This window comes from Neophocaena asiaeorientalis, unplaced genomic scaffold, assembly GCF_003031525.2.
Source record: "Neophocaena asiaeorientalis asiaeorientalis breed wild unplaced genomic scaffold, Neophocaena_asiaeorientalis_V1.1 scaffold541, whole genome shotgun sequence".
Taxonomy (NCBI): domain Eukaryota; kingdom Metazoa; phylum Chordata; class Mammalia; order Artiodactyla; family Phocoenidae; genus Neophocaena; species Neophocaena asiaeorientalis.
Genome location: NW_020172450.1, coordinates 1,627,561 through 1,640,389, shown reverse-complemented (window position 1 = coordinate 1,640,389; position 12,829 = coordinate 1,627,561). Strand labels below are relative to the sequence as shown.

General features: G+C 36.5%; 2 protein-coding genes across 4 annotated transcripts in view; one reads left to right on the top strand and one right to left on the bottom strand.

Annotated features, from left to right (window-relative positions):
• The window catches only part of SH2D1A (SH2 domain containing 1A), a 19,339-nt gene extending 17,256 nt beyond the window's left edge, over positions 1-2,083 (top strand). Inside the window, exons 3-4 of the mRNA XM_024737357.1 lie at positions 556-700; positions 1,701-2,083. Coding sequence (XP_024593125.1) covers positions 556-700; positions 1,701-1,741 — 186 coding nt within the window. The 3' untranslated portion in view covers positions 1,742-2,083. The remainder of the gene's footprint in view (positions 1-555; positions 701-1,700) is intronic.
• A 7,854-nt stretch (positions 2,084-9,937) lies between these two features.
• Positions 9,938-12,829, bottom strand: part of TENM1 (teneurin transmembrane protein 1) — a 552,490-nt gene continuing 549,598 nt past the window's right edge. For all 3 annotated transcript variants that reach the window (XM_024737354.1, XM_024737356.1, XM_024737355.1), the window contains one exon: positions 9,938-11,636. In XM_024737354.1, the coding sequence (XP_024593122.1) occupies positions 10,878-11,636 (759 nt within the window). In that variant the 3' untranslated portion in view covers positions 9,938-10,877. The remainder of the gene's footprint in view (positions 11,637-12,829) is intronic.

Sequence of the window (12,829 nt, the reverse complement as noted above, 5' to 3'; positions counted from 1 at the left end):
AGTGTGAGGACTAACTAGCCCTGCATTGTGTGCCTCATAACAGCCAGTTTTTAATTTCCTGTGTAGCATTTTATATTGTGGAATAATGGCAGGGAGGATGGGTTGTAGTTGTTGTTTTATTTGTTTGTTTGCTTTTATTTTTTTGGTTCTTTAGGCTTTTTATTAATGACCTGTAGGATCTGTGTTTTTTCTCTGTTTAACTGCATCCTCTCTGTTGGTGAATTCATTGTGGGTAATGGCCTGTATACCCTTAGAGGTTCGGGATGTATGATGGGTAGCAGGCAGGAAGGGCAGGGCGATGAGCAGCAGCTTGTACAAACTAATACCACCCTCGGGAGAACTGAAATGACAGCTCATTAGCTCCTCTTGCAGGGAAATTCAGCCAACCAAAGTAAGCTCTTCTAGAATGTTGTTTTTCCTTCTTCCTTATGTTTTCAAATATTTGAACAAGTTACACAAATGTTACCTCTCTAAGCATCCCTTGCACATTTTGTAGGCCCTTTTTTGTATCATTATGAGGTAGATGAATAATCTGCTTGGCCTTTTATTTTCCAGACAGCACCTGGGGTACATAAAAGATTTTTCCGGAAAATAAAAAATCTCATTTCAGCATTTCAGAAGCCAGATCAAGGTATTGTAATACCTTTGCAGTATCCAGTTGAGAAGAAGCCCTCAGCTAGAAGTACACAAGGTGCTACAGGTATGGTTTACTGTTTATTTTTGACAGGTTTGGAAGCTTAGGGCTATGAGTCACCCTAGTCATAAACATATAGAAAAATGCAATAAGAAGATGGAGCCAGCAGCCCCAGTGAGAGGGGGCTATTCACATACTATGATTTCCACATGCTATACTATAAACTTTTAATAAAACTCTGCAAAAATATAAAAAATTCTATGAGCCCACAACATTTTAATCTTTCTTATCCCGTCTTGTCTTCCCCAGCCTGTTTTGTCGCTCCATGAGTACCATTTCACTTCACTAATTCAGACACAAATAATTTGAAAGACGGGACAATTCAGAGAACATCTGGACTTGTCCGTTACTTTTGCTTATTATCAGGTAGTGTTTTCCCTTCAGGGATGGAAAGGCTAATGTTAGCTTGGTCCACGTGATCCCGATTTCTGAATTTGTGGTGCTTGAATTAATAAAATTTTATTGTAGCAAAGGAAAGGAAGTTAGTAGACTTTATTTTTCCACTAGCGCAAATTGTTAATCTCCTGAGCAAAGCTATTTTAATGGACATGTCAAGCTAATCACCGAATACTAGCCAATGTCCTCAGCTGTCAGATTTGTGATAGTTGATATCTATTGAAGGGGGTTAATCATCTGTCTTGAGTAAGAGGATACGCGTTGATTGAAACAATAAATATTTATGATAAAATAAAATGAGTTGTTATTTCCTTTTTTGACAGGGACCCAGGCTCAGGCATAAACTGACAATTAGACTCAGACTCAAGTGGTGAATTAAATTAATGAGTAGTTAGCTTTTTTAAAAGAAATGTAAATAGAATTCCAATTTACAAATTGGCTCAGTATGCCATTCTCTATAACAGTTTTAAATACTTGTTGCTTGAGCTATATCATTGGATTGTATCTTTGTGAACTTTATGCAGTTGGAAATTTTATGTTTGAGTTAACCTGTAATTTTAATAGCTTGTAAGTTTATCTCTTCTTGATTTTTGTTATTATTTTTCTTTAGGGAGAAGAGAAGATCCTGATGTCTTCCTGAAAGCACCATGAAGAAAAATAAAACACACCTTGTACTTTATTTTCAATAATTTAAATATATGCTAAGTCTTATATATAATTGATAATACAGTTCAGTGAGCTACAAAAGTATTTCTGAAACCATCATAGTCCTGTAATGGAAGCATCTATAGCATGATGTTAAAGCTGAAATGGACTTTTCGGATAATGAGGAGCTTTGAAATGAGGATTGGGGAAAAATAATTCCACAGGTTATTTTCAGTTATTGTATTTACAAATGGGAAATGACTTAAAACATAATGATACTTTATAAAAGATTAATGTCAATTCTTGCCAAATATAAATAAAAATAATCCTCAGTTTTTCTCAAAAGCACCATTTTTAGTGAAATATTATTTGATAGCTACTGATTTTAAAATGTCTTGCTTGATTATATGGCAGGAAGCTGGTTCGTGTCCCTCGTCTTTGTCATGTGTGGTTCTACATTAGGTATTATGCTCTCCAATAGCTATAGTGTTATAGGCTCTCTGGGGATATATGAAACTGTGCACTGTGTGCTAAAAACAAGTACTAGATAGAGAGTGAAGAATTTCTGTTTAATTCTGAAAGCAACCTTCTTGCCTAGTGTTCTGACGTTGGACAGTAAAATCCGCAGACCAATCTGTAGTTTAAAATTCCCGTAATTTAAAATATGCTCTAAATGTTTATTATATTTGATGCTATAGGATTTGAAATTATATTACAAATCTGATGAAGTGGACTTTTCTTCTTTTCATTTACCTCTGCCCCAGTAGTTGTCACTCCATGTAAAAACAGCAGCTGCAGCTCATCAGCTGTGGCTCATGAGTAGCTGATTTACAAGCAGTCTCCCTATCAGGTGGCCCTACAAGACCATTGGAAGCTTACAGGTTACATTAATTTTTAACAATTCCAAGTAATTGTAACCTAAGTGAGAGCCAAGATTGTAGGCAGTGATGGGTATTGGTATTTTCTTCTCACATTTATATTTTCATGACTCTTACAATTCAATTATATGTCAAGTTGCTTCGGGCCTCATAGAATTCATTCACTCAGCAAGCACAATAGGCACTGGGGTAGAGAAGTAAAAACACCTGGCCTCCACGCTCAGGTAGCCCCCTGCCTAGTTGGACAAGAAAACAATAGCAATAAAAGAAAATAACAATAAAAGACAAGAAAATAACAATAAAAGGTGGTAAGTACATGGTAAGTCAGGGTCCCAACATGTAGGTAGATCTTTTTTTTTTAAAGGTTCTACTCCATTTATAGTTATTATGAAATATTGGCTATATTCCCTGTATTGTACAATATATCCTTGTAGCTTATTTTATACAGAATAGTTTGTACCTCTTAATCCCCTACCCCTATATTGCTCCTCCCCCCTTTTCTCTCCCCACTGGCAATCAATAGTTTGTTCTCTATACCTGTGAGTTTGCTTCTTTTTTAAAATATTCACTAGTTTGTTGTATTTTTTAGATTCTACATATAAATGATATCATACGGTATTTGCCTTCCTTTGTCTGACTTATTGCACTTAGCATAATACCCTCCAAGTCCATCCATGTTGTTGCAAATGGCAAAATTTCCTTCTTTTTTATGCCTGAGTAGTAGTCCATTGTATATATATACCACATCTTCTTTATCTGTTCATCTGCTGATGGACACTTATGTTGCTTCCATAGCTTGGCAGTAAATAATACTGCTGTGAACATTGGGGTGCACGTATCTTTCATATTAGTGTTTTTGTTTTTTTCGGATATATACCCAGAAGTGGAATTGCTGGATCATATGGTAGCTCTATTTTTAGTTTTTTGAGAAACCTCCATATTGTTTTCCACAGTGGCTGCACCAATTTACATTCCCACCAACAGTGTACAAGGGTTCCCTAGGTAGATCTGTCTTTAAAGGAAGAATGAGTTAACCCAATACTCTGGCCCATGGTCCATAGGAAGCTGGTTCATTATAAATTTCATTATAAACCAGTAACTTGGAATTCTGGGTTGTATGTGAGAGATGGTGAGCTTGGTTAATAATTAGCGAACTGCCAAGAGACAAAGCTACTCTCTCTGCTGGCAACATCTGATTTCTGAGCATTTAACCTGGATGCTCTGGGAGTGCAAAAGTGGAGTATGGCCACAATGATGTATTGTGCTCCAGTTACCATTTCTAGAAGTAAAAGCATCACTTTAATTTGTAAAGGAATTCGGAAAGCTGACTTTCCAAATAAAACGCATATGTTTAGATACTTTTTAATTATTTGTAGCTTGGGTTTAAATTTTAATAGGTGTAACTAATTTTTACTCTAATTTGTTCATTATGGAATAATCCTAAATATAGGAATTGTTTGCATGTTCCTTTACCAGGGCCTTTTTTGAATTATTTATGTTTTCTCATATTTTAATAAAGTATTTGAAATCTTTATTTTTCTAATTTGTCTTAAAATATTCCTTTCAAAAATATTCAAAGATAGGTGCTATTAATATACTAAATAAAGCATCGATGAAGGTCATCTTATCTTATTGGACTGATTCACTGAAAAAGGTAAGTGCTTTTCTGATTTTGCTATTGTCAAATTTTCCAGTTGATGTGCCTACCCACTGTTTTCTTTTGCTGGCCTTTTATTCATCAAGTTTTTTGCACTTTTTCTTTCCTGGCATGAGCATCCTTGCTATTTCCCAGTACATAATAGCTTGCACCTTTACAGAAAGGTCATATCCTTGCCATATCTAAAATATTGCCATGTTAACATATACCTGTAAGATGCTGAGTAAAGGTAGAAAAATGCACATACATTTCTAAGTGCACACCTTTCTTCAGAAAAAAACGTGTGTCAGCAAGCCCACGAGGAACATGACAGTTTATCAAATACTTGTTCATTTTCTCTGAAATTTGTTCTGAAGAGATAAGGTCAGTAGGGAGACAAGCTTAGGTAATTGTCCATTTGGCTGTTACAGGCAGGGAACTTTTGTGGTAGTACATAGGTAGAATAGGTCTACAGAGGATGCCTCTGATTAAGTCTTCTGGTATAAATCAAGGGCTGGATTTAAGATATTATTTGTGGTAGAATGGATAGAAAAGTTAAAATGTGAGAACCAGCTTTAAAATCTGTTAAGAATGTTTAGACATCAGCTTATGCTTTATTTGATTCACTTATTGAGTTCAGAATCCAAAGTCTATTAATAATAAAACCCAGATTTGCCCTTGAGCATTTCAAGGTTACAGATGCCTAGTCTTCCTGTTAGTGGGCTATAAATTCAACTTTGTCACCTATGTTTGCCCTTGCAGTAAATGGGACACCATAATTTTGCAGTTTGCAGCTCAGGGTGAAGTTAAACTGCCCAGTTTGGACACTTTCATAATTTGGGGTCATTGGCCCAACTTGCAGTAAAAGGCTGAATTTTCATCATGAGGTCATTTGCTTTTTAAATGAATATTTTTATGTGGAAAGAATATAACCTGATCGACTGGAGAGAGCCCATCAACATAGCAAATGAGACTTGAATTTGCTTTTCGGCTTTGTCACTGATTATGCCAGTGACCTTAGGTAAGTCAGTCCGTTGCTGGTATTGCATTTGCCAAATAGGAACAATTAAGTCTTGCTCACCTCACAGGATTATTGAGATACTAGAATTATATAAATTTATGGTAGTAATATTACTAAATGTTTGAATAGCATTGATATTTAAAGATCTCTAAAAGTGAGGGTGAATAGGGAAGGAACATGGAGAAATCCCTTATCTCCTTTATAATTTTCTCAATGTAGGAGCTCTACTTTCTTTTTGTACTGAGGGTGGGATGCATATTTTGAAAAACCAATCTCCTGGTGTTACTAATATCCCCCAACTCCACTCCCCACCCCCATTGCTTTTTGCTGATTGGTGTGTTGAAACAATCAGGATTGTCTTCTGCTCTGTCAATCTTCTCACTGTATCTCTGTATATATCAGTGAATAAAAGGCAGCAGGGCACTTTAGAGTGGTGTAAATTCCAGGATTCCAAGCAAGTTTCAGTAACAGGCTGTTTGGACTATAGGTACCCCATTACTATCAAGATGAATTTTGGAAGATCTGTTGGCCAGCCTTCCCAGTGTCTCTCGTAAATGTCTTTTTGTGAAAAATAAGTGCCAATGGCCATTGTAACTGCCCAGGACTTCGGGCCTCAGAAGAGTTGTTTTTTAGTCTTTCCTGATTGCCTCCCCTGCCCCATTCATTCTTTGCCAATGCGTTGGGTTGCCCTGCTCTCCTAGCTCCCTCCCACCCCTGTTTTTCAATTCTTAATTTTCTTTCTATTGCCCAGAAAGGCATCAGCAGGAGAGAGAACCTTTATGAGTCCTAGCCTAGAGGCATTTAAACTTGAAACAGCTACTCTTTTTTAATTTTTATTTTTATTAAATGGTCATTTGTGTCAGAGATCCTATATGTATGAAAAATAAAAGTGAAGAGGCGTCTGCTTAGGATTAGTGCCTTTTTGACTTCTGCACCTATATTTTCAAGGTGATGTGGTTTTATTGCTCCCTTTTAGGGAGCCACTTTTCAAATCTCAGGTGACCAGACTGACTTGAAAATGCAGTTTGGCGCATGAATAAAATGGGACACAGTGTTCATTTGCAATTTTATTTTTTAAAAATGAAATATTCAAAGTACTTTTTTCTTTCAAATATCGACACATAATGTTTAACTTTAAATATTTACAGCATGTTGTGATGCTCTTGTAGAAAATGCATGCTTCTGGCCTGAAAGCCAGAGCAAAATGCAAAAGACCATTTAACTGCAGCCAGAGAACATGAACCTGTACAGTATCCAGTCACTTTTCAGCACAGGATTGAGAGCAGGAATACAAAACTGGAACCTATTGTTTCCTAGCAACATGGCTCAGGCCATTATAACACAATTTCCTGTATGATTAGAACCTCTAACTGTTGTTATATAGAAACTGAAAATCTTGGCATACACTGTAAACATCTTTACTTCTCATGAGAAAGTAAGCAGCTAAAAAGAACATTTTTCTGACGTAAAGGCTATACTTCTCTTTTTCACCTTCTTTCTTACTGATGCTTTTGCCAGAAGAATAGTAAAGATTTAGACATTGTCATGAATCATACAAGTAAAATATTTTCAAGGACACAATCTGATATACTAACATTTATTTAAGAGGTTAAAGTCCACCACTAAATCTAAGGAAAGATTTTTTTAACTGCCAAACACATTTCCTTTGACAAATAATGTAAGATGACAACTGCCAAGACAAAATCCACAGCAAGTTTAACTCTAACTATTTTCAGTTACTGTTTAGGAAGTAATTTCTTCTTACACACAGTAGTATATTTGGTCCTTAATAGCTTTCATGTGAAGGACACACTGAAACAGTCACTATTTTGTGGTTGAATTCTTTTTTGTTGTTGTTTGTTATTTTCTGGTTTTTTTCTTTGTTTTGTTTTTTTGCTTTTTTTGTTTTTTTTGCAGAATAAAGAACCTTACAGAAGGCTGTGGAAGAGCAGTCTGAGATCTGAAGTACTAGTCAGGTCAGCTATGTGTACGTGAGTTCCTCTAAGAACACAAGAACGTTGCATCCAACCTGTAGCCTTCTGTTTTTCCACAAGCTATAATACTCTCCAGTCTCTCCAAAAGTTCCTTTCAATACTTGATTACTGTACTTTTGCTTCCGTTACCACTGAACTCCATTACAGTTGCCCTTACAGGAACATATCTTTATAAATGCAAAAACTTTGCCCTGACTCTCTTAGGTGCTATTACAGTAGGGCCTGGTCTGGTTAAAAATTTTTTTAAAAAAAGGAAAGAGAGGAAAAAAAGTAGAAACAACATGATAGGATGCTCGAAACTGTGTCAATAGTAATGAAAAAGAACAATCTTACAAAAATTAGAATTAATTGTATACCTCTCTACATAGCATGTGAATTCCAAATTATACATCGTTAAGTTTTCATACATTTGGCTATGTTGTATATATTATATATATAGTCTATATATTATAGATCTTCTAGATAAATTGACAGTAAAGGACACGCTTATTTTATACAGTATTTTGTTGGGTTAAAAATAAAACATATGCCTATTTATATGGTGAGTGTTTTACTAAAAATTAGTATGAATTGGGCTTTATATCCCTTTCCTTCAGGAATCATGCTTCTAATCAGTAATGATTAGAATGACAACTAAAAATAAATATATTTAAATGTCTGTTCAACTGTGAACTTTTCAGCTCATTTGGATCTCTAGACTGTAGTGCAAGAGTCAAAACAAAATTTAAAAAGCACAAATAAAATGGGCCTAACTAGGAAAAAGAAACAACCATGGAGTATTCCCTGCCTCCGGCCCAGAATATTCTTCATAGGAGAGCCCGACTGCTGTGCTCTCACTTGAACCTACTTGAATGGTGTGTGGCTGTGTAGTGTCAGCCACCTGTCTTCTGGGTATGAGAAATTCATATATTTCTCTTTAAAATGCTTTTACTTTCATCAAGAGATACAACTGAATTGTTCTTTCATTAATTTAAACTTCAGAACTACAAGTCAATAAAGGCATCCTTTGTATTCACATGAATAGGAAGTGATGTACTCAATATCTCCATGTTCTTATTAAGAAATGCCAAAATGTTTCTCTTAGATTTACTACTCATTAGTGCTAACCTTTTGGGTTTTTTTCTCTTTCCTCCTAAAAAACTTTGGAAGTGGTAAAGAGAACAGTAATAGTTCAAGGCAGTATTAAAACCACAGCTCTAAGTGATAAAAAGTGCATTTTCTGAATATAATACAAATATAACTTTAAGAAACTAAAGGCACAAATTAAATATGTATTTCAAACTAGAAATGCACAGTTCATGGTAATTACTATTAAGTAAAAGCTTCAAATACTTGTTTCTAATGGATATTTAAAGCAGTTTGAAAATGATACATCATCAGTGAATTGCAAAAAAGTATAATTGCTTGAAGTATAAGCAAAATAGACTCTAATATTGACATCTTGGATTAGTGATAAAATACATCATCACATTTATGAATGTACTCTTTATATACAGTTCATAATTTACTTTTCCATTGATTTAAAAGAACATCAGAGGTTCTAGGAACTTAAGGTCCATTTTTAGGCTGGTGTGGAGGTATTCAAATTTTCAACAAGTTTGCTAGTAATTTAGATCCTGTCCTGAATAAATACTATACCATTAACACAGGCCTGATTCAGGGAAAAAAACCCCAATATGAGTTCATCATGAATTCTTTCTCTCTCTTGGAATACATGTGTAATCCCAACCTGAAGGTTTTGAAAATGAAATGTGTGGATACACCCTCCCCTACTGTCAGCGGGCCCTTGCCTTTCTCTCACTCTACTTTGTGTAGTTAGGAGCCAGACTCTTTAAAAACCTTAATGTGAGCCTGGATTCTGACTTTGCATATTTTCAAATCATCACAAATGCCTGTCATCACAAAGCAAGGCAATGACCCCACACTGCATTTAGGTAGTGGCTGGAAAGAATCCAAACTGCGACATTCCATCATAAATTCTCCTTCAGACATAGTGAGTGTCCAGACCTGGTGATGAAAGTGCTGAAGCTGGCTCAGGAGAATTTTCCGCAGGCCACATTGTGCTGTCCTGTATTTTCATTTGTGGTAACTTACAATTGCACAGCAGTTTACAAACTGTCTCTTTGTCACTGGGCACAAAACTCCCAGCTCACCAAGGGGCTTCTTTTATGACAGGATTCATACAGATTGAGAAACTGCAGCTGATATTAACACTAATCCTGATCTTTTTCTGCATTTTAAGTGATTGTAGAACAAAATAACCCTTCCTGGAAAATAGCTATTTTCCTAGGCAGGAGAGATGATTAAATCAAAAATAAATGGGCAAAGACAGAGAACTAAAATAACTAACCATATAAATTATCTTAGTAAAAAATAGTCTGCCTCGCTATAATTAGTTGAAATGTTTTAGGTTGGAAAGGACTCAATTAAATTTCCTATGGCTGGGAGATGTTCAATACAGAATTGCACATTTGAAAGATAAATCTAAGTGGGGTGAAACAATGTGGCAGCAACTTCCCGTGATGTTTAGTTTGGTCTTCCCTTTGGTACTTTCCTTTCACCTTAGTACTATGTCTATTTTTTTTTTTTAAAGTTTTTGGCTCTTATGGATTTCTGCAGTAGTAGTGAGTGTAATGTGTCGGCATCCCAGGCATGTATGCCTGTGAAAGCCTATTTTTTTTTTTGTACCAGAATCACACTTTGTAGTAAATTACCTTTCATGTGCACAAAACCATTGGATTAGTGTATAAGTACTGAATCACGAATGTGAAACTATGACCAAAACACACCCTATATATAAATGAGAAATTCCTACCCAGGTTAATAAAAGCTATGTTTTCATGACACTAATACAGCTGGACAACTGAGTACAAAATGTAGTCAAAACAAGTTGGGTGGGAGGAGTTACATTGGCCAGCTGCCTTGGTATCATGTACACACGAGCAAATAGTGGCAATTGGGTTTGGTGACCACACCCACAGGGAAGCGTGGTAGACAGAACCCAGCCACCACACGCCAAAACACAGCACAACAACATGGCATCTATTTCAACAAGCAAGGAGGAATCATCAGGGATGAAGGGCAAATGGGTCCTGACTCTAGGAGATGGTGGCCGAGGACATTTTACACTTCTTTCAAAGTTTCCTATAACAGATCTGGAACATGTGAAAGAGCTGGCAGTCTTTCGAAATGCAAGGTTCAGATATGATTGCACCACCTTTCAAATAGCCTGAAAGTTCTGCCAAAAGCTGAATATGAAACCACGTGTCACAATAGACATAGAGAACCTTGGGTTCTTTCTTTATATTTGAACATCGGCATGGTTCCACAAATTGAAAGCAGTGCTTGCTGAAAATTTTTTTGTTTTTAGTTGAGTTCTACTTGTGTTATTTTGAATACTGCCACACAAGAACTAAAAATCTCTGTCATTTCTTGAAGAGTTTAAACAAACAATATTAAAATACCATCTTCCGTCACATTGAAAGGCAGTTGGATATGTTTCTCCTCCATATTTACATATACAGAGTTCTGATCTAGAAAACCAATACAATAAACCATTTTATGTTTTAAAAACAGGCAGTCTTTGGTGACGCAAAGGCAGAGATTTTTTTTGTTACCTCCTGCCTATTTCGCTCTGTCTCATAAAGTGAATATTGTTGGCACTATCAGAAAGTTCTAAATACTGCTCAACAGACAAAACAAAATACCCATCATAACTTTGTACTCTCCCAGTGCTCAGCAGCTGCTGCTTTTCCCCCTCTGTCCATGCCCGGATACCCTCTTCCCCTTCTTGCAGCCTTCTTTGCTCCTTAGTCCAGGCCTGGGCCACAGCACGCTGTCTGGCGATCTCCAACACGTGATTCTTTTCCTCTTCGACAGTTGTCCCATACCGGATGTTGAAGCACAGAGCCCCGTGCTGGAGCTGGATATCTGCAAACCGTTTAGTCCTCCCATTCAACACCGAAGTCATCTGGGACACAGTGACATTGACACCATTCTCCAGAATGCGCCTCCCCCCAGTGTTCCCGATGAGCACCAGGTCTTCCTCCAGAGACCCAAGCTTAATGAAGTAGTGCGTGTCCCTCCCCTCTATGGTAAAATGTAGGTTTTCCAGGTAATGAGCATTATTGAGAATGGCAGCCAGCCGCCTGCTATCTTCATTGGCTACTCCTATAATATCGGCTGTTACTATGCCATCCTTGATGGCGAATTTTATACCTTTGCCGAAAACAGAAGGAACAGCAGCAAACCTTGGTTGCTTCCCTCCTTCAAGGCACCGTCCATCATTATATCGGGGAGTCATAGGAAGTTGGTCCAAGGAAATGAAATTCCTGAGCTGTTTCTGGAGCTCACACTGGATACCCAGGATGGTCTAGGAAAGAAGAAAGGCACAGAGCAAAGGCAGCAGACGATTAGACACCTAGCATACGCTTGGTCACTGTAGAAAGCAAAGGCTTGCCAGGTTGCTTCCTTCTCTCTTTAATTTGCTGGTTTGTGATTTAAAAACAAGCCACATTTGGAATCTCTTCACCAGAGCTTTGGAAAAGACTAACAGGTGACTTGATCACCTGGCATATATTTCTTGATATCTTGGTGAGTTAAGAGTTAAGCATAAGCAAATACGTTAAAACTTGATACCATAGAATCACAGAGCTAAAAGGCACTTAAGTGGGTCTAGTTCCCCCAAACAAAGACATTTTATTTTTACCCATTCAACGGACACTGACTAGCTGTTTCTTATTGGATGTAGAGTAATACATTAGCCACAGTGAGGTATAAAGAGACGGTATAAGGCATCATTCTTGCTTTCAAGTAGCTTATGACCTTATAAATCACAAGGGCAAATCAGCAAGTCCATAGATCTTTTTATGTGGATTTAAAAAAAAAAAACCTTTTTACTATGGCATATTTCAAACATACTAAGAAATAAAGAGAAGAGAATAATGAACCTCCAAGTATCCATTGCAAAGCATCAGAAATTTTCAAAATTTTGTTAAACTTTTTTCAGGACGTTTAATTACAAAAAGCATTTACATGTTATATGTGTTTACAAAAAGGGATAAGCCTATAGTACTTATTTAGAATTTAGTTTCCTTTATAATTTTTATACTTGAATTTCAAGCCCTCTCCCCCCAAGTTTTCGTTTTATTTTTTTAAAGCCAATTTTTTTTTTTTTTTTGGCAAACACAGATATTCCTCTTTCTTTCAGCTGAAAGATAAAGTTCTTTCTTGTTGTCATTTGTACCTCATTAAGTGATGGAATTATCTGCCGAACCTTGAATGTTTTGGTATTCCTATTTTTCCAGAGACTATCTCTCTGTAATATTTATTATTTTGCTTCATTACTCCTGTATACTGTTTTTTCTTGTTTTTTTTTAAACGTCTTTATTGGAGTATAATTGCTTTACAATGGTGTGTTAGTTTCTGCTTTGTAACAAAGTGAATCAGTTATACATATACATATGTTCCCATATCTCCTCCCTCTTGCGTCTCCCTCCCTCCCACCCCTCTAGGTGGTCACAAAGCACCAAGCTGATCTCCCTGTGCTATGCGGCTGCTTCCCAC